This window comes from Glycine soja, chromosome 18 (genome assembly GCF_004193775.1).
Source record: "Glycine soja cultivar W05 chromosome 18, ASM419377v2, whole genome shotgun sequence".
NCBI classification, from domain to species: domain Eukaryota; kingdom Viridiplantae; phylum Streptophyta; class Magnoliopsida; order Fabales; family Fabaceae; genus Glycine; species Glycine soja.
In genome coordinates, this window is record NC_041019.1 from 4,625,763 (window position 1) to 4,648,344 (window position 22,582).

The window sequence follows — 22,582 nt, forward strand, 5'->3', positions numbered from 1 at the left end:
GTAACCATTAGAACCATTGATTGGCTTCTCCTTCCATGTGAAAGGATGCCAAGGAGACTTGTTGATATGCATGTTTTCCTCAAATGAGCTCATACGTTTCTCTAATCGCTCTATCTTTTTCTTTTTGTGTCCCCATCTGGATAAAAAAAGCTCTCAATACCAAATGATACACACTTGGTAATAAGTAACTGGAATGAGTTTTTATTTCTGCATATCTTGGAACTACAGCCTCATTCAATAAATACTATTTCTAGAACGATAAACTGGTAAGCAACAAACTTAAAGATAACTAGTAAAGATAAAAATATAGACCCTACCTAATAAAGAACAAATAACTATCATATCTAATAAAAGATCAAATAACTATCCTATCTAATAAAGATAAAACAACTATCTTATCTAATCCTAACACAAGAGACTGATTTGGCTACTGCACATAGGGAGGATTAGGCTTCCTTATCCGCTTTCCATGGGATGTAGTACCGCTCCTATACAAAAAATGAGTTAATGAAAACCGGACTACTTTCATGGCCCAAGCACCCATACATAGTTGCAAATCATGGAAAAGATAATACGACAAAAACATGAAAAATTCTATGACTTTAATTACTAGACAAAAGCATACGTTGGATTAAAAATTTACATAGCTATCATACTCGTAGCCGTATCAAGGAATAATTGAATATACAGATGAAACAAAAAACACCATCATACGAAATTCAATGTTAACTAATACAATTAAGACCTCGAAATTGCCATGATTTCTTTTCGTACCGAGCATACCATAATGGGGGAACCTGAAATATAAACCGCAAGTTAATAGTATAAATTTTCACGTTAGTAACACTTCTCTACAATTAGTCAAAATGCTTGTTCAATTTGTTCATCACATTTTGAACAACGTTACCAAGTTCAGTTTGTTCATCTATATTATAATGCAGCAATTTTTATGGGAAAACTCCAGAGAGTAACTGCGAAAATCAATGCAGGCCGAAGCAGAACTAAGCTTGCCATGATAATTGCATGCACTACAATAGGGTAAAGTGGCAAGTCAAACACAGTTGATTTTTCACCAAGATAAAAAATAAATATGGTACCACAATATTGAAGTTTCTGTCCTTCCATTTCTTTATTCAAAATTAGTAGCAAGAAAATTAAAATCACCTTGAGCTTTTAAGATGGAGGAGTTCATTATAAGCTGTACACCATGACAGGAAACCTTACTCTACTGAATGATTGCAAGCTAATTTTAAAATATGAAACAGGTAACAACCACAAAACTTTCAGATATATTTACACCTTTTGCCTTTTCAAAAAAAAATTATAAGTTGTACACCACGACAAGAAACCTTACTCTACTGAATGATTACAAGCTACTTTAAAACATAAAACAGGTAACAATCACAACTTTCAGATATATTTATGTTAAATGCATCATCAAAACCTGCAATGTCAAATCTAACCTTCAGCTGAGCCATTGAAACCAAAACACGGGGATGAATGATGTGTTTGAAAGGGCCTTGGATACCAGTTGGTCCTCACTAACTGTACGATTTGGATGGTGTTTTAACAAAGCTTGATTGCATAGAGAGAAGCTGCTGTCAAAATTGTCATTACCTGAAAGTATAGAAATCTTGCAAATAAGAAAACTGTAATGTTGTTTATCGCATAGGCCAACTTGACCCTCCAACTGACTATGAAGTATGAAGCAGGGATCAGAGAGGCAAAGAGCAAAAAACTCTTAAGTCTCAATACACTAAGTCATCCATGATCACAAAACTACAAGATATCAATTTAGAATGCATTTTACCAACTCCCAATATTATAATTTTCATCAAATTTAGCAAGCTTTATATGTTCCAATTTATAATTTTCCGGAACAATGGAGGCAGGAATATTGGAATTTGAGCAGAACACTGTCAGAGTTTCATGGCATTGCTGCTTAGTGAAAGTGGTGTCATGGAAGTATGACATGATGGAAGCACCATGCTTTGAAGATGATGGATGGTTAGCTTTTTGAGGGAGGGGAGGTATTTTGGAGTTTGTCTAAGAAAATGTTTTCAAAAAACTAAACCAAGTCCTGATTTGGTTAGTGCATATTGCAGTCAAACAGAGAAGCGATCCCTTTTTGTCTCCATCTCTGGTGCATCTCTTCACTGTCTCCATCTCTGGTGTGCTGTCTACACTAGCAATTCTGCATCATCTGACAACTCATTCCTCTGTGGAAACTCCAAACCTCATCCTATTAGGCTTTCACATCTCACTTCTCACCACCTCTCTGTTCTCTCACACAAACCCATCCACCCATTATCCAACACCAAGAAGCAGTCCCAAACAGTTGATTCTCTTCAACTATACAACACACTGAATCCACCATAAACCACAAGACCCAAATTACAGAACACTGTTAATCAAGCCTTTATAAACCAAGTGTCTAGGCAAAACAAATACAAGCATGTCTTTCATGGAAACAATATACAAGAAAATCCAATATGAAAAAAAAGAACACAATCATTATAATGCTACATTGACCCAATTCAGTATTGATGAATACAACCATAAATCTCAATACAGAAAGAATCAAGCAAGAATAGAAACTGCACATATTAATATCAACCCAAGTTAATAGAAATAATTTTAAAGGGAAAATGCAAGAAAAAATACCTCACCAAGATATACACATGAAAGTAGCGCGTTAGTGTCACCGTATCATGTTTCTCCACTTGTCCTTCAGATCAACCTTAAAGATAAAATTTATACCAAAAAAAAAAATATATCAGTTATATTAAAGGTACAAGTCCAGAAATAAACATGACAACACAACAAAGAATTTTGGGGCATAGATTGCATACTCCACTTCTATTTTCAAATATGTTACTGTAAAAACTTCGGATTGTTGCCCAGTTTCCTTCTCCAAACCTGTGTAAGAACAAGTATGGTGAATGAAAACATGTAATCATAATGTACAAAACTGTTACTAAATTGATTAGCTTTCAATTGCAATTATAACTTATAGCTATGACAGTTCTCCAGGAAAGTTATGGTTTAACAAGTTTAGAACAAGTGCTTACATTTTTACACCAGCCCTTAGTGTCTCTTCTTCCAACGAACTCCATTTCCTTTTCCTCCTCCTTGGCTGTCTTGCTTGTTGTGAGTTGTCTATTGAATCCTCCCACTGAAAAAAAAAAGGAAAACAACTAATATGCCAATGCAAAAATCAAAATGATATACAAGTACAAAGTATCAACAGCAAGAAAAAGAATCCATAAAAAAGATACTCTTAACCATCAGATTGATCAACATTTGTCGATCCACGTGTGGAATCCATAGGCCACTGTATCAAGTGGAAGCAAGGTTTCAAATTGTGGTTTGCACCATTGTGGTTTCCACATCATAATCACAATTGCTGCTATACCAGTCACATTGTATTGCAAATGTTTACAACTTCTCTAACCACAACTGCAATAAAAAACCCATGGGCGATGGTAATCCTTTTGGGAGAACTTCCCCCAGGAGAACAAGCATTTTTCCGCGTGAAAAAAATTATCTTTACCAAGTTTCCATCCTTTAGATCAAAACCCAGACCCATGCTAACAGTTAAATATTAAAAGGAATCTGCTACTAGATAAACACAATTACCTCAAAGGTACGAGCACTTCTGTTCCGTTCCATCAAGCTGGGCTGGTGAATGTTACTACAATGAACAGAAGACTTCTTCCCAAGATTGACATCATTGGGCTGAAAAGGTACAATACTCAGGCAAACATCTGGATCCTGTACTTCTACATCTTCATGCTGGTTTTCAATCGGTGGCTCAATTTTTGTATCACTAGTTGCCAATTTGGATCTTACAACATCAGATATATGCAATGCATCGGGAAGAGGATCATTAACCAATGCCTGTAACTCCGAAGAACTTGATTTTAGGGATTCCCGAATTTTTTTAACTTCAGCACTAGGCACAGGATCATGTTTTCTCCATGGTTTGGTTGACTCCACTTCCTCCGGACTAGATATTTTAATTCCCCTTCCCTTATGAGATGCACGAAATGCAGAGTGTTTGTGTTTAAGCTGAGGATTCCGCTTCAGAATTGCTATTGGGGACACACATATAATTTAAAAAAAAAAAGTAAATAACAGTGAAACAGTTGTAAGCATAGCAATTATTCAACAGTGTTCGGAGTTCATCATTTAAGTTAATTTCAAATAATGAATGATCTATTTTAACAAGAGCAGAACAATTTTCTAAAGTTTAAGCTAATTTTAATTGACAAAATCCTGCAGTGAGTGGGGACTCGGAAGTAAGCAAAAACAAATTACTACTTGGTACCACTTGACGATAACAACACTCGTAAAACCGTAAAGGTAACAAACAACATAACAAAAACACTTCTTGTGCCCATTCATATCACAGTAGATACTTAATAAGACAAATGATCAAACAAGAAATTGTTTTAATTCCTTACACACCAACACTTGCGCACTTGCCGTAGAGACTAACTAATATATAAGGGGTGTACTAGCAACACACATTTTACTATTTGTTAAAATTATTCAAAGCTACAAAATTAGTAGAGAATCATTAAATAAAAAGTGAGATCTACAAAAAAAATGTGATTTCCAATCAGTTTCAGTCAATTGTAGAGAGTAGATTCAAAAGAGCGTCTTAGGGAGTATGATCTTGCTAGCACTCCTCAAAGTATAATTTGTACGGTACTAGAGAAAATACTCGCATATTTGGGAAACAGTTCAAATAAACAACACACATTTAAAAAATGTTGGCAAGCAAAAACAAAGAAACCATGATAAAAACACACAGTGGAAGCAAATTATGCAACACTACTTCCACAATTATTATCACACAACTTCACAACTTAAAACACATACTCACAACTACACTGTGTAGTACCTAAAAACAAACATAACTCGCAAGGAACAATTTCAAAACCAAAATTCACAAATCAACCCTCACAATTATATATAAAAAGAATAAAAAAGCCACCTTTATCCCTCTGAGGAGTTAAGTCAGACCCACCCACTTCCTGATTCGCATCAACACTCTCTTCCAATGGTTCCTGATTCTCATAATGCATTGCCACATCCTCCATGCATGCACCATCATCATGATCATCATCATTACCATTACCACTACCATTATCACAGGCACCTTCATCGTTCTTCTTCTCCGTTGCCGCAACCGTTTCCAAAAACGAAGGCCCCATCATTTCCCACGCTTCCTTCAAATACACCCTCACCTCATTCATCGCGTCCCTCCGACTATTCAACCCCGCCAGCCTCTCGCGAGCCGCCCTGGAATCCTCCCCAAGCGCGTTCTCTATCTCATCGCGCCACCGCACCAACTCCCCAGAGACCAGCCCGCTCCGGCGCGCCTGCAGCGCCGCCACGCGTCCGCGCCAGATCCGCCGTACAGCGCCGGCGTACTCACCATCGATAACGTCGGGGCACGCAGCGAGGTACTTGACGGTGCACTCCACGGCGACTGCGCAGTACGCGCGGCGTTGCGCGTCAGAGACAGGGGCGAGGTCTTCGAGGATGTCGAGCGCGGTTTCCGATAGTGTGGCTCTACGGAGGAGGGTTTGGAGGGTGCGGAGGAGGAGGTTTTTCTTGAGGCGGGGTTCGGCGGGGGATAGAGGGAGGGCGGTTAGGGTTTTCTGGATGAGGGAATCGGGGACGGAACTGCGGAGGAGGAACTCCATGACCCACCGGGAAATGTCGCTGTTCATTCTTCTCCGATTTCAAAGTTGGGAAATTGCGCTCATTGATTAGGGATTTGGGGAGGAACAGGGGATAAAAAATTGTTTTTTAAATGTTGAGAAGTGTGGATTTCAGGGATGGTAAAAAAAAATCGAATAAAATCAATAAAATTTGTTGAGTAATGATGTAAATAAAACGTACGGTAAATCCTCACTCTTTTGCGTTTAATTTGGTCTCTTAAAATACTTTTTATTTTTTAATTAAATATTACACTACATATAAATTGTTAACATAGTGATAATAAATGACATTTGTTAAAGAGATAATAATTATTTATGGTAATAAAAATTGAATGAAGAATAATTATCAAGGATAAAATCAGAAATATTATATTTTAGAACAAATTATAGTTGCATCTCTTGAGTTTAGGATTTATTAAACTCACCCATAAACTAACACCATTAAGTGATAATATTAACTTTAGGTGGAATGTCAAAAGTAAACTTTTTCTTCCTTCATACTTCTTATCCCAATTTGAATCCCTAATCCCATTCCTTCACCTCGGACGCACCACCCCACCTTCGATGTATTCCTCACAAACTTGTCGCCAACAAGGACAGGCACGAGAAGCCTCCCATCATCGACTTTTGTGAATCGACAACGACATCATCAACTTGCTCCAGTGCCCGTCACTCTTCTAGTCAAACAAACAACGCCACTCTTCAAGCAACAATCGTGATCGCCTCCTTTTTCTCCTTGTTCAAGTTGTAGAAGAAGGGAGAGATTCACAAGCCCAAAATCAACGATCTTCTTTCTAACCCCAAAATCGTAGATATATCAATCTCAAAATCATAGATCTTCCTTCCTTCCAACCCTAAAATCGTAGATCTTTCAACACTTACTCAAATGGAATTTTTGAGGTTGATCAATTTCACCATTTTGCCTCAATTTCACAAAAACATTAGCCTTTTCTAATTAGCCTAAATTTTATTGTGAATGATAGGCGTTGGATCTTGAAAAGAAAGCTATGCTGGCTGTTGTGCAATTTCTGGAAGAAGAAAAAATTGAGATTTTGATTTCGTGAATTAAAGCTTGAATTGTGTGATTTGTGGGAAAAAAAATTGAAGTTTGCATCACTTAATTTACATGAATAATGCTTGCTAAAAAAATTTGTTTAGGGAAATGAATTGTATTTTTGATGTAGAATTCTCAGAGATGGTTGTGTGTTTAGTTTTTGCAAATTTTATGATTTTTCTTTTCGTGTTTTGGATTGGGAATTGATTAAGGAAGGGGATGAAATAATATTGGAAGGAAAAAACATAAAACTATCACATGTCAATCATGTGCCAAATTCTATTGCAGATAAAACAACATTACATAGGCAAGGGTGGTTACTATAGCAATATGAAACAATTAGGGAATTTGTGTAGGATCAAAATAAGAAGTGGGATTGAATGTAATAAATGTCAATCTTAGGGGAAATGAGAGTAATTTGTTTTATATTTTATATTTGAAATCACTATTAATTTATTTATTATATTTTATTAAGTTAATACTATTATAACAGTAACAAACAACAATATAACTAAATTAAAAATAAATAAATATATGAAAATTAAATTACCTTTTCATAAGAATCAAATTAAAAATATGTATTATATAAATATATAGATACTAACAAATAATTTATTTTTAAAAGTTAATATATTTATTTAATTATGAAGAAATTAAAAAACAAAAAAATATAAAATAAACAATTTTATTCAACCAGAATTTAAAACAAAATTAGATATTTTTGTTTTTTCACCTTTTATTATATTATCTTTATATTTTGTATGAATTATATTTTGTATGAAAAAATATAAAATATATTTTGTATGGTCTAAGGTGGTTAATATAATGAGTGAATTATATTTTTATATTCAATTTTGTAAATTATATATAATATATAATCCAACATGACAAATGATAATTACCTTTTTTTATTAAGAATATAACAAATAAATTATATTTTATGTTTAATTTTGTTAACTTATAATAAATCTCTTCTAATACTTAATCATTCAACAATAATACAAAAACTAGAAAAGATATATAAGAAAATGATTATGTGAACTGATAGGAAAAGTCATTAGGCTTAATGCCACATGAGAAGCCAGGTGATTACAAGTGTTAGTTGGGGTGATTGATTGCTTAAATGCATGTGTGGAATATTAATGGTGTTAAAAACACGTATTATTTGATTTCCACGTCCAATTCTTGTTTTGATGCAAAAGTTAATACTAACTACTTCACAAAATTCACGTCACGTCAAAATTTTATCCAAACATGCTACAAGTTTGTTTATCACTTATATTATGGTATATCCGAGTTATGTGCAGGTGTTCTTATGACTTCCATATTAGTTTTCCCAAGTCTATATTTCTTCATTAAAGTATTAAACAATACTGACTTAATAGATAAAAGCCAATACAATTGTGATATATAACACTTGCCCCAAGTTAATATTGCTTAATTAAGCAATGCTAACTTAAAATATAAAAGTGAATATTATCTTTATAACGTTACTTCCAAGTCAGTATTATTTCATTAAGCAATATTGACTTAAGAGATAAAAATGAATACTATCTCTATAACATAAAGTATAATTGTTTTATCTTAAATTCTATAAAATGTGATTTTTTTTAAAATTAGTTTTTAATTACTGAATTTTTAAATAAACCTGTTACCTAGATAAATAAATAAATTTGAAAGTAAAAAAACTTTGAATCTCATGTAATAACCTACAACTTTGAATCCAAAGTTGTAAAGACTTACTATAGTTATAGCATTGTAGATTCTCATTTTAAAATGATATAAAAAAATGCTTTTTTTTTTAAAAAATGTTGCAAAAAATAAGTCTCCTTTGTAAAATCTTAACAAAAAATCTAAAACAAAAATTTTGCAAAAATTATTTCCTTTTAAAAGAAATGAAATTGCTTCCACTAATTTCTTCTAGACATGGCAAACAATTCATAATGGCGGGTACCACTCCACTCTTGTCCCGACTTTGACGGGTTATCCTCTTTCTGAGTAATACATAACTTTTTAAAACGGAAATGAATATAGATATGAATATGTACTTACATGTCCCGTATTTATACCCATTTTCATATCCAACACATATAATTATTAAAATACTTTTATTTTATTCAATTTTAAAAAAAAATAATTTTAGCTTTATTCATTTTTTTAAAATTATTTTTTTAAACTTGACTCCTTAAATAAATAATATATTTAGTTTTGGTTAATTTTTTAAAATTTAATTTTTTATGTATTATTTTTGCAAAAAATATTCATTTTAATTATAGGACTAGTACATGTATATTCGATACCCAACGGGGAATAAAAAAAATTCCATATCCATCGGGGATGGAACAGGTACACAGATGGTTTTAAGGAAGCAAGAATGGGGACAGAAACCACATACTTGTCCCCGTCCCTTAGCCACATCGATCTAATTTCTTCATTTGAAATTTTTAATTATGTTGATGCTTTTTTCATCTTTTAAAAAAATCATTTTTATTTTCTCATATTTGATATTGGCAAACTTCTAATATAAGTATACATAATTTAGTGCGTAAATACAAATTTTATTAGAATTATTATAATTTTGTACATGCTAAATTATTTTTTCTATGATATAAAAATATAAATTATTTTTGTTCTATTTATATATAGCTATATTATTTTATTAATAACTTTTAAACTCAAATTTATTATATACATTGAATACTTAATGTTTAATTAATTGTTTTCATTGCATATGATATGTATTGGTTAATAATTGATTATTGATATAATTAATTACTCGGAAATTCCTTGTGCTTTGATTATTGTTGTATCTTCTACTCTTCATCTCCCGGGACATGCCTTAGACCATCTCAAATGGTATTTATATAAATAAATTAATATTTTTCACCAAAAGTAATTCAATTAATTTTTCTTCAATAGATATTTCCATTAATAATTTACTTAAATCATAAATATTATATTTTTCTTTCCTATATTTAATACAAAATTAAATAACATATAAATAATAATTATTTATATAAGCAATTCTTTTTAATTTCAAGCAACTTAAAATTACATATGTCACACCAATACAATATTTTTTGTTAAGAAATCCATTAAAATTTAAATAACTCCTATTATAGATGCTCTTAAGTGTTAGTTTTAATTCCTTTTAATGAAATTGTTTTTGCATTTAAAAAATATTTATTCAGATTCACTATTTTTCCTTTATCTTCCATTAATATGTTTATTTTTAAAAATAAATTCATTGTACTTTGTTCTGAATAAATGAAAAGATGATATTAACATTGAAATATGAGATTTTTTTTTGAAAGGTGAAATACGCGAGATTCTAGGACTCTCATAATTAGAAATGATAATCCGTAAGATTATATAGCATTGATTCAGATTCGCTACTTCTACTTTATCATCATGTTTGTCTGAGTAAATATTAAAAACGAAGACTGAGTTGGATTACTGTAAATTTAGAGTTGGATTAATTACTGTAATTTTTTATGGTTAATTTTATATTTTTATATATGACAATATATCGACTACTATATTTTTTATATGTGTATATTTATAATTCTAATTAATTTTTAAATTATAAAAATGTTGCCAGATAGAATTCACTAAAAACTCGAATATTTAATTTTAAGTTAGCATTTGATAATAACAATATAGGTTGAATCATATGACGTTATATAAATTACTTATTCTATTAAAGCACTGTTTTTCTTATACTAATTTATTTATATTTGGATTTAGATTTTTAACATTTGAATTTAGTAAAGTATTTTTACATAAGTGCGTACAATTCACCAAACAAAGTGAATACTAGAGATTCAATTTATAATTTTCAATTTTCGAAATGATTCTGTAAAAAAATTATTTGGCACGCTTTTGGTCAAATCATTTTTCTCTGTTGTTAAAAACTTTATCCATTTTTAAAACTTTGTTCAGTCATTAGGATTGGATAATAGTGAGAGATCTAAAAAATTCATAAAATGTTAAAAATATTTCACGCAATTATATGTATTGAGAAAAAATGTTTCTAAAAATATTTAACGTGAAATGATCACAATTAATTTATCCTTCAGTAATCTACTATAATTAAATATATGATATACATGAAGATTTTTTTTATATAAATATATATAAAGAATCTTATATATATTAAGAATTTTATACATATATAATAATAGTACCAATTAGAATTTATCTGTGTATGCATTAAATTCAACGGATACTGTAATTTTAGAACATAAATATCATTAAAGTTGCGGATTCTTTATATCATTCATGTATATGGAATGAGAATTAAAGTGACATTTCAATCTGCAAAACCAGTTGGCACACCTTTCACACAAAACAGAAGACTATCACCAAAGGCTTACAGAAAAGTCAAACGCATATCAAATTGTTCCATATAAAGAGATTGTTGGTGGCAATAGAAAACCACCACAATTATCACTCTTTTCAATTTTCTTTTAGTTTCTCTCCATTTTTTCTGGTCACCATCATGACTAGAAAAAAGGTGAAACTCGCATTCATAGGGAATGATGCTGCAAGGAGGGCAACATACAAGAAAAGGAAGAAGGGGATGCTGAAGAAGGTTGAGGAACTCAGCACCCTCTGTGGCATTGAAGCGTGTGCTATAGTTTATGGCCACAATGATCCTGAGCCAGAGGTTTGGCCATCCCATTGGGGAGTCCAAAGGGTGGTGGAAAAGCTCAGAACTATGCCTGAATTGGAACAACGAAAGAAAATGGTGAACCAGGAGGGTTTCATTGGACAAAAGATCCTGAAGGGTAACGAGAAGGTGATGAAGCTTATGAAGGACAATAGGGAGAAGGAGATAACCATGTTCTTGTTTCAATGCCTTAATGCAGGTAGGATTCAGCCTGATAATAACATGACCACTGCTGATTTGAATGTTCTTTCATCTTTGATTGATCAGAACCTGAAGGACATTAGTAAAAGGTTGGAAACGCTGAGTGTTAACGAGATGACACCAAACCAACCCTTGATGCAAACACCAGCATACCAACCCTTGGTGGAAGCACCATCATACAACCAATCCCATTTGCAAACACCAGCGTACCAACCCCAGACGCAAACTCCAGCATTGGCAGTACCCAAGAATGAAGAAATGGCACTGCTGAATTATGGCCATGGGTTGGATATGAGTGATAACTCCATGCAAAGGCTGTTGTTTATGGACTTGCTTAATAGTAATGGGGATGAGACGATAATGCCTCCATTTGGTGATGCCAATCTCCAACTCCAAAATGACTTTTGGCCTGACCTAGGCCTATTACCTTGAAAAGAAAGGATGTGCAGGCTTGTTGTCAGCCCTTTGGGGATGATGTTTCAGTTCAATTATCTTTGGCTTGGTTTGATTTTTTTAATTTTTTTTATTGTCCTTGTGTGTTAATGTGAAGACACAACGGTAAGTCATCACTATCTAGGTACCAGTAGTCTTCACACGAATTTTTATTTTGTTACGTGCAAATGAGCCATCATGTGGCTTTGGCTTTCCCATGTTTATTTCCTACTTCCACAACTTGGTTAATCATTATGGTTTATTATGAGTGTTTCGCTTTTCAAAATGTGTACAGGCTAGTTGAATGAATGAATAAAGTCTTTTTTGGTGTGTTGTTACCTCATGCATGTTGCGGAACCCATATCAAAAGTTCTTCTTTGTTTCATTGTGTATTATTCTATTCTAATTTCTAAACCGTTCATAATTTAAGTAGTCGCCTTATTGTTATCTAATTAGAGAATTACAAGGTTTAATTTAAAACTAAGTCGCACTTCTGATTGCGTTGCGGTTGTCTTATCAAAATTAAATTATTACATGAAATAGAGCAAATGAGTTCCAATGCAGTTGCAAATATTTTGGATATTATGATATTGATTGGTAGGAATCGACGATATATAGGTACAAAGAGGTTTAACAACGATCACACGCAGGGTTATCAAACTCTCGAGTTAACTCGCTAACTCTTACGAGTTTATGAGTCCACTTGTACTCTGCGAGTTAATTCTTGAGTAAACTCTTTTTTTAGTAGACTCTGAGTAAACTTTGAATAAACTCTGTAGACTCTCGAATTTACCATCGAGTCAACGAGTTAGCAAGTTAAAAAAATTAGACCAAAATGTAAGTCATTTTTTATTATTTTCTATGTGTTTAACATTCAACATATATTCATTTAGCGTGCTATTCTCAAATAGAAAATTCTTAACTTTAATAATACCAAACTTAATAACATCAAACCCTCGATGAGAATAATCTACCACTACTATAACTTCTACAAGTTATTGTCTACTAGTGATGTATTATTACTAGACTTGGTTATTTAAATATTATGAACTTTGTGATACTGCTTTGCTTTATTATATTGTTGAAATGTTTAATTAGTATGTTATTTATAGATATTTTGATATTATTTTTATAAGTAAACTCTTACAAGTCTGCGAGTTGAGTCTACGAGTCGAGTTTATGGAACTCTCACGAGTCTGCATAAACTCTCGAGTTTGATAACCTTGATCACACGTTCTACTTATCAATTAAACTAGACTTCTTGATTATACATAAATCATTTAAAATAAGTATTTGTGGTGCCATTTGCAACAAATGCGTGTGGTGCTGTTTGGAACAAGTCTGCACGCTATTTTTGCTATATATGTATATATTAGAGAAATTGCATTTTCGGTATTCGACCAGTCCAACATGTAAGTAATAATTGGATTTTTTTAAGGCAAAAATTCGAGTATTATTAAAGAAGGCACCGTGTGTGACCCTTCAAAGAAGAACAATTACAAAAAATAGATCAACTGTTATGCAAAGTCTAAAAATAAAGTTCAAGACCCTGTAATGGTCAATTACACCATGAGCCATAAGAAAAACCATTGTTTAAAGATCCCTTATATACAACCCAAGACCAAGAAACAACTTGAATATGACTAAAAACCCCAAAAGCATCCGGCTCAGAACCTTGAAAAATAACTTTATTTCGACAAAGCCATAAACACCAACAAGTGAAGTGCCAAATTAAATGACGAAATTGTCGCGCCTTTTACCCCTAACAAGCAAATCGTGCTTCATAAAATGGTGTTGTATATAAAATTGTGTTGAACAAAAGAAATGCCTAGCCACAGAAACATCCTTGACAACACCTGATATGTAAGAGGACAATCAATAAATAGATGATTGATTGTCTCAGAATTGCAAGGACAGAAGGAACATTCAACCCACAGTCAATCCCATCCTTTTCTGTTGGCGATTTCTATAGCTTCCATTACAACATTCAAGTTAGCACAAAAAGTTGTTCAATTCCCAGATTAGTTGAGAAACAACTAAGAGTGCATTCGGTATAGCTGAAAGTAAGCTATTCAATGAATTAAGTTGAAAGTGAGAATTTTACCTGTTCGGTAGAACTGAAACTAGCAATGAAAGTTATAAAAAACTGGTGGGGCCCTGATAGCAACACGCAGCAGAGCAACACACAGACAGAAGATAATGCAGAAAATAGCAGACCAAAGAGAGTCAGGACAAGGCCTACTTACTTGCGCGATTATGCTTAGAGTATGAAGCAATTCCAAGTCCCGGAAGTCTCCTCTAAGCAGTAGTAATCATAAGTCTAGGCATATCATCTTGTAAAGGCTTACCTGTTATAGTAAAGGATTAGTGAATTCATTTTGTATAAAAAGCTGAATAAGTGACTAGAAGGGAATAACAGAAATTTGGATTCTTAACTCATAGCTTTAGTCTTAATCTCCTTCTTCTCTCTTTATCTTTCCAGTCCTCTATCAACTGGTCCGACCTGCCGCCGCTTCCGCCATGCTGGAGCACTATACCCCCCAAGTCACGATGGACAAACTAGAGGAGGCTATCAGCCGTCTTAGCGTCGGCCATACCAACCTCAACACGAAGGTTGAATCTATTCATACTTCGCTCACTGCGAAAATTGATTCTCTCCTCGAACGCTTTGCGTCCCTCACTGTTCCTCCACATTCACCGTCGTCCTCTCCTGTCCCGCCACCACCGCCAATCCATCGCCACCACATGAAGCTTGAGGTTCCACGCTTCGATGGCACGGATCCCCTCGGATGGATATTCAAAATATCCCAATTTTTTTATTATCAAGGGATCCCCGATCACGAGCGCCTCACCGTTGCGGCGTTCTACATGGACGGTCCGGCTTTGTCCTGGTACCAGTGGATGTCCAGGAACGGATTCTTCCCTTCGTGGCCGGTGATGCTTCAGGCATTGGAGTCGCGGTTCGCGCCCTCATTCTACGAGGATCCCCAAGGAGCGTTGTTCAAGCTCCAGCAAACCGGTACCGTGAGTGATTATCTCACCGATTTCGAGCGCTTAGCCAACCGGACGATAGGCCTCCCTCCCTCGTGCCTACTCAGTTGCTTTATATCAGGATTGAGCCCGGAGCTCCACCGTGAAGTTCAGGCCCTCCGTCCTCTTTCTCTGCCGCAGGCGACCGAGCTTGCGAGGCTCCAAAAGGATAAGTTGCTCGACCGCCGCCGCGGTACTCGAGCCCCTCCACACCCCAACCCTAATTCCCACCACAAATCTCTTACGCTACCAACCCCAGCGTCGCCGAAGGTTCCTCTGAAGCACCTCACGTCGGAGGAGATGGCGGTACGCAGAGACCAAGGCCTCTGCTACCATTGCGACGACAAGTGGTCGCAAGGTCACAGATGCAAGCCCCGTCTGCATCTCCTCATAGCGGACGAAGATCTCGAACCTTCCTCGAGTTCGTCTACTTCCGATTCCCTGTCCCACATCGCACCTGACCCCATCCAAGCGCCACAAATCAGTCTCAATGCCATGGAGGGTACTCCGGCACCGCAGACCTTCCGGCTTCTCGGCTCCTTGCACCACCACCAAGTGGTTATCTTAGTCGACGGAGGAAGCACACACAATTTTATTCAGACTCGTGTGGCTAAGTTCCTCGCCTTGCCGACAGCTCCGACGGCCGCCTTGAGGGTCATGGTGGGCAATGGCCACACCTTGGACTATGACACGATGTCCTCTCAGGTCTCCCTCTTCATCCAAGGTCACGAATTCAGACTGGATTTGTATCACTTACCCATTTGCGGGGTGGATATTGTCCTAGGGGTCCAATGGTTAAAGCTTTTGGGGCCAATAACCACAGACTACCTTAACCTTACCATGACATTCCTTCACATGGGCCTACCCATCACACTTCATGCAGATGCACCCCCCACCCCTTCTCATGCCTCTGCTCATCAATTAAAATGCTTGGCCCAGACTCAGAGCATATCTGCTCTGTTCCATATCACCACCACCACCACGCCTGTCCTATCTTCACCACCCCCCTCGACCTCACCAATACCTTCACAGATTGCATTAGTGCTTGACAAATTTCCTCACATATTTGCAGAACCCACGCAACTTCCCCCCAACCGCAACATCCAGCATCATATACACCTTCTTCCCCAAACGACTCCGATCAATGTTAGACCGTACCGATACCCCCATTTTCAGAAGGCCGAAATTGAAAGGCAGATATCAGCCATGCTCGTCGCTAACCTCATCCAACCCAGTCACTCACCCTTCTCATCCCCTATCCTCCTGGTCAAAAAGAAGGATGGTTCTTGGAGGTGTTGCGTGGATTACAGGGCATTAAACGCTGTAACGGTTAAAGATAGATTCCCCATGCCGACAATTGATGAATTGTTGGATGATCTGGGACAAGCTTCGTGGTTTTCGAAGCTGGATTTGCGTCAAGGCTTTCACCAAATACGCATGGCGGAGGACGATGTTCATAAGACGGCTTTCTGCATGCACCAGGGACACTACGAATTCAGAGTGATGCCGTTCGGCCTCTACAACGCGTCGTCGACGTTCCAGGCGGCCATGAACGATACCCTCAAGCCTTTCTTGAGAAAATACGTGGCCGTTTTCTTCGATGATATTTTGGTGTTTAGCTCCGATTTGGACACGCACGTCACACACCTGGAATCCGTTCTAGCTACCCTCTCCGACCGCCAATTCCTTCTCCGGCGAACCAAGTGTCTTTTTGCTCAGAATCAGCTCAACTATTTGGGCCATATTATTTCCCGTAACGGCGTCGCGCCTGACCCCGATAAGATTTCAGCCATGTTGGCATGGCCCATCCCAAAGTCCCCAACGGCTCTCCGCGGGTTCTTAAGCCTTACTGGCTTTTATCGAAAATTTATAAAGAACTATGCCGCCATTGCTTCTCCACTTACATCGCTATTGCGCAAAGATCAATTCCGTTGGTCCCCGGAGGCCCACCAAGCCTTCCTTACTCTTCAACAAGCCATGGTCCAGGCCCCTGTGCTCGCCAATCCCAATTTCTCTTTGCCGTTCACCATTGAAACTGATGCGTCCGGCTCAGCCATGGGTGCTGTTCTTCTTCAACTCGAGCACCCTATCGCCTATTTTAGCAAAGTGCTTTGTCCACGTTTGCAGCGAGCCTCTGCGTATATCCGAGAACTCCACGCCATCACCTCCTCTGTTAGGAAGTGGCGTCACTACCTCCTCGGTACGTCGTTCACGATCCTGACGGACCACCGGAGTCTGAAGGACCTCATGTCCCAAGTAATTCAGACTCCGGAGTAGCAAACGTATCTCTCGAAGCTCCTTGGCTTTGATTATATTATCAAATACAAGCCAAGCGCCGCCAATGTTGTGGCAGATGTGCTTTCCAGAGTCGTTCCGGCGGGCGCAACTTTTCTGGCCTTGATCATGCCCCATTTCACCTTCTTGGACCAATTGCGCAGGTCCTTGCGGCAAGACACGCGTTATGTTGACCTCGTGGCAGATATTCGGGCTTGGCCAGAGGCGCATTCGGGCTTCTCTCTCCACCAGGACCTCATTATCAACAATGTTCATATTTGGATCCCATTCCCTTGTCCATTCACGACAACTTTAATGGAGGAATTCCATTCCTCGCCGTTGGGAGGCCATTCCGGCGTTGCAAAGACGCTCCACCGTCTGCGCCAAAATTTCGATTGGCCCTCCGTCCGCGCTGATGTGCACCATTTCGTCGCACAATGTTCAGTCTGCCAACAGACTAAATATGAAACCAAGCAGCCTGCGGGGTTACTTCACCCCCTACCTATTCCAGCAGCCGTGTGGGAGGAGGATGTTTCCATCGACTTCATCACGGGTCTCCCGTGCTCCCACGGGTTCACTGTTATCTTGGTCGTGGTGGACCGGTTCTCAAAGGGGGTCTACTTTGGTGCTATTCTGACCCACTATACGGCTTATAAAGTCGTAGTTTTGTTCTTAGATTGCGTCTGCAAGCTTCACGGGTTTCCCCGTAGTATCGTGTCGGACCGAGACCCGGTGTTTGTCAGCCATTTTTGACGTGAGCTGTTCAAGCTCTGTTGTACGAAGCTCCGTATGAGCACGGCGTACCACCCGCAGACGGACGGCCAAACCGAGGTTGTTAATCGGACCCTCGAACAGTATTTGCGGGCGTAAGTTCATCAGCACCCTTCGCAGTGGTTTCGATTCCTCTCGCTTGCAGAATGGTCCTACAACACGGCCCAACACGTGGGCACGGGAATGTCGCCCTTCGAGGTGGTTTACGGCAAGCCTCCGCCGACCGTCGTATAGTACTTGCAGGGCTCCACCGTCGCTGCCGTGGACAATTTGCTCTGTTCTCGTGAGTCTATTCACGCTTCCCTTCAACGCCGTCTTCGCAAGGTTCAGGAAGCTATGAAGGTGGCAGCAGATAAGCATCGCCGGGATCTTGCGTTCCAGGTCGGGGATTGGGTGTATGTATGCTTGCATCCATTTCGCCAGACTTCTGTAGCCCCCTCGTATAGCAAATTAGCTAAGAGGTTTTACGGGCCTTTCGAAGTGGTGGAACGCATCGGACCCGTGGCTTATAGGTTGTCATTGCCGGCGTCTTTGCGCATTCATCCCGTGTTTCATGTATCCCTTCTTAAGCTTCACAAGGGATCCTTGCCGTCTACTCCGATGACCCTCCCTGCGACGTCCACCGACAACCACCCTCTGGTGGCACCCCTGGCCATTCTCGATTGGCGCCTAGATCATGCTGTTTCTCCCCCTGTTCAGCAGGTCCTGGTCCAATGGGAGGGACATGCCCCTGAAGATTCCACTTGGGAATGCTGGGAGGAGCTGCGTTGCGTCCACAACCTTGAGGACAAGGTCGTTTTCGGGGACGGGAATGTTGATAGCAACACGCAGCAGAGCAACACACAGATAGAAGATAATGCAGAAAATAGCAGACCAAAGAGAGTCAGGACAAGGCCTACTTACTTGCGCGATTATGCTTAGAGTAGGAAGCAATTCCAAGTCCCGGAAGTCTCCTCTGAGCAGTAGTAATCATAAGTCTAGGCATATCATCTTGTAAAGGCTTACCTGTTATAGTAAAGGATTAGTGAAGTCATTTTGTATAAAAAGCTGAATAAGTGACTAGAAGGGAATAACAGAAATTTGGATTCTTAACTCATAGCTTTAGTCTTAATCTCCTTCTTCTCTCTTTATCTTCCTAGTCCTCTATCAGGCCCACACATTTTAGTTTCATCTCAAAAATGAGAAGAAAGAGGGGTGAAAGTGTACATGAATCTCATGACCACACCATGTTTTTAAAATTACCCTTCCTTATCTGGTGGAACTCATGGAAGAGAGGACACCATTTTCTTAATTATTCGATAATGTGAGAGGCTTGTTTCGAAACAGTTTAAAAAGTGTCAAATTCATTTTGCTGCAAGGACATATTCAATTAAGCCAAAAGGCTAATCAAATATGCACCTTGATATTTTTTTAAAAAGTTTTTGTTAGCCAGAAAAAGTTTGTATATATGGCCAAAAATTGTATGGGTAAAATTTGAAATTCTATAAATAAGTTTGTTTTTAATTTTCTTATTTATTAAATTACTTTAATTCAAATCTTAAATGCTGAGAGATTTATACTTGTAGTGTTTAATATTGCAGGTGTTGATGTCTTAATTATAATATTCATATAGGATAGTACAGTTTAAAACATGAATATATTATAAAATTACTTGGACATACACACACTTGTATGTGTGTCTGTTAGCAATAACCTACAGGACCTCGAAGCTACTGAAGTTGATAAAGGTACTGAAAGCATGGAACCAGGACCCGATGAAGCAAGGCCCAAACGAACAACTTTAAGGCCCAGTTATTTGAGAGACTACGAATTGTGACTTGAGGGTAGCGCCATTGTTGTACCTTAGTTAGGTATTCGGTTCGTTATGGCAGTTACAAAGGTAGTTAGCACCGTTAATACGGTTAGGAAGGCTCTTGTGTAATAACCCTGCAATGTATAAATAAGTAACTGCATATAGTAAATGGGCATGCAAAAGTTTACGTAAAATTTCTCTCTCTCAGGAGGTTGCTTTCCCTCGAAGCAAGGCTTGTTCCCCCCTCTTTCCTTTCTCCCTTAACCTCTGCTCTTAACACTGGTCCGACCTGTCGCCGCCATGTCTACTATGGCAGACCATGTGACAAGAAAGACCACCACCGACAGACTTGAAAATGCCATCACCCGTCTATCCAACAGCCAATCTACTCATCTTGACAAACACGTTGATCTTGTTGACAAATATTCAGAGCTTTCCAGGAAGGTTGATTCGATCCTCGATCACCTTCACCTGCGATCTCCTGCACGTGAGCATTCCGATCCCGGCAACCAGTTCCACCAACACAATTCGGTCAAACTGGACATTTCGAGGTTTGATGGCCGCGACCCCATGGTCTGGATCTTCAAGATTTTGCAACTGTTTGAATACCAAAATACGCCGGAAGAAGAAAGGATCACAGTGGCCTCTTTCTACCTTGATGGAGCTACTTTAAGCTGGTACCGGTGGATGTTTAGGAATGGGTTCATCACTTCTTGGTTAGGCATCTTGCAGGCCTTAGAATCCAGGTTCGCGCCTTCATATTACGATCACCCTAAAGGGGCTCTCTTCAAGCTGACACAATGTGGCAGGGTAAACGAGTACCTAACCGTGTTCGAACGGTTAGCTAATCGCGTTATCGGCTTGCCACCACCTTTTTTGTTAAGTTGCTTTGTTTCAGGTCTAACGCCAGACATACGCCGTGAAGTGTTAGCACTTCAACCTATCTCTCTTCCACAAGCTATGGCTCTTGCGAAGTTGCAAGAGGATAAGTTGCGAGACCGCCGAAAACCGTCACTACGACCCCACAACGCTCCCTCACCTTCGTATCACCCCCCTAACCGAAAGTTACAATCCACATATGTCCAAAGGACACCGGATGAGATGGCCCTCCGACGGGAGAAGGGGTTATGTTACAATTGCGACGAGAAATGGAGTTCCACCCATCACTGCAAGGGACGTGTGCTCTTGTTTATCGCCAACAATCCTTCCCCTATACCAGACGAACCTATCCTCGACCTTCCCTCACCATCATCACTAGAACAAGAACCAACAACTTCTCTGGACTTTGACCCCTCCTCAAACTTAAACCCTCCTCACGTTAGCCTTCACGCTTTTTCCGGCCTTCCCTCATCCGAGACCTTCCGCCTTATCAGTGTTATCAATCACACCACTCTCACCATCCTCATAGATAGTGAAAGCCCAAAACACGAGCCCTCTCCATGTCTTGGTGGGTAATGGTTCAGTCCTCGACTGCAACCAAGTTTGCCCCGACACCACGCTATCCCTCCAAGGCCACCAATTCACGGTGACATTTCACTTGCTTCCAATCAGTGGCGCAGACGCAGTTCTGGGCATAGAATGGTTAAGACAGTTTGAGCCTATAACCATTGATTACACCGCTTTTTCCATGAAGTTCACCTATATGGGCCAGCCCATCAAGCTACACGCGGATGTCACTACTGGACCTAAGCCAATCTCAGCGCTACAAGTAAAATGTTTACTTCAAACCGGATCCGCGTCAGCCTTATTTCACTTAAACCTCATTCCAAACCCACAACCCGACCCACCCCATCTTCTTCCTCACCCGATACCTGCAGTTGAATCTCTACTCACCCACTTCCATCACCTGTTCCAAAACCCCTCTTCCCTTCCCCCTCCACGGAACATCGTTCACCATATTAACCTCCTACCCAACACAACACCAATCAATGTAAGGCCTTACCGCTACCCACAATTTCAGAAGTCAGAGATAAAGAAACAAGTGTTGGAGCTCCTCTCTTCTAGTTTAATCCAGCCTAGTATGAGTCCATACTCATCGTTGGTGCTCTTAGTGAAGAAGAAGGATGGAACCTGGAGGATGTGTGTAGACTACCGCGCATTGAACTCAGTCACCATCCGTGACCGTTTTCCGATCCCGATGATCGACGAACTACTTGATGAGCTAGGAAACGCTGCTTGGTTTTCTAAATTGGATCTCAGGCAAGGGTTTCATCAGATCCTAATGCATGGTCCAGACGTTGAGAAGACAGCCTTCAGAACACACCAAGGGCACTACGAATATCGCGTGATGCCTTTTGGATTGTGTAACGAGCCATCCACTTTTCAGGCGGCCATGAACAGCTTGCTAATGTCGTATCTCAGGAGATTCGTTATCGTGTTCTTCGATGATATTCTGGTATATAGTAAGACGTTATCCTCGCACCTCGAACACCTCGAGATCATCTTTCAGACTTTAGTTCAAGGCCAGTATAATCTCAAACGAACCAAATGCCTCTTTGCTCAAAATAAAGTTGAATATTTGGGGCACATAGTGTCTGGTAGAGGAGTCGAACCCGAGCCCTCCAAGATTCATGCCATGGTGCAATGGCCCACACCACTATCGCCCAAGGAACTCAGAGCTT

General features: G+C 38.5%; 2 protein-coding genes across 6 annotated transcripts; one reads left to right on the plus strand and one right to left on the minus strand.

Annotated features, from left to right (window-relative positions):
* Positions 1-178: 178 nt before the first annotated feature.
* On the minus strand, positions 179-5,846 carry LOC114396834. 5 transcript variants are annotated; one of them, XM_028359022.1, is made up of 8 exons: positions 5,003-5,841; positions 3,640-4,094; positions 3,072-3,175; positions 2,853-2,919; positions 2,665-2,740; positions 1,464-1,617; positions 746-797; positions 179-488 (listed from the first exon to the last, which is right to left on the minus strand). In XM_028359022.1, exons 1-5 carry the CDS (start codon positions 5,742-5,744, stop codon positions 2,702-2,704), a joined length of 1,407 nt encoding a protein of 468 aa, XP_028214823.1. In that variant the 5' UTR covers positions 5,745-5,841; the 3' UTR covers positions 179-488; positions 746-797; positions 1,464-1,617; positions 2,665-2,701. The 5 variants fall into 5 exon arrangements, with proteins under 5 accessions (XP_028214823.1, XP_028214822.1, XP_028214821.1 ...); XM_028359021.1 differs by lacking the exon at positions 179-488 and having other exon boundaries at positions 580-797; positions 2,670-2,740; XM_028359020.1 differs by lacking the exon at positions 179-488 and having other exon boundaries at positions 580-797.
* A 5,425-nt stretch (positions 5,847-11,271) lies between these two features.
* Positions 11,272-12,413, plus strand: LOC114394936 (agamous-like MADS-box protein AGL80). Its single transcript, XM_028356615.1, has one exon. It carries the CDS (start codon positions 11,291-11,293, stop codon positions 12,092-12,094), a length of 804 nt encoding a protein of 267 aa, XP_028212416.1. The 5' UTR covers positions 11,272-11,290; the 3' UTR covers positions 12,095-12,413.
* The last annotated feature ends 10,169 nt before the right edge of the window (positions 12,414-22,582 follow it).

What these genes read in the sequence shown, in the direction of transcription:
- LOC114394936 (XM_028356615.1), top strand. Translation starts at nt 11,291, where the DNA reads ATGACTAGAAAAAAGGTGAAACTCGCATTCATAGGGAATGATGCTGCA.
- LOC114396834 (XM_028359022.1), bottom strand. Translation starts at nt 5,744, where the DNA reads ATGAACAGCGACATTTCCCGGTGGGTCATGGAGTTCCTCCTCCGCAGT. An exon ending in AACTCCTCAGAGGGATAAAG is followed by an intron (nt 4,095 to 5,002) that starts GTGGCTTTTTTA and finishes TGTCCCCAATAG; the next exon opens with CAATTCTGAAGCGGAATCCT. An exon ending in TATTTGAAAATAGAAGTGGA is followed by an intron (nt 2,741 to 2,852) that starts GTATGCAATCTA and finishes TTTATCTTTAAG; the next exon opens with GTTGATCTGAAGGACAAGTG.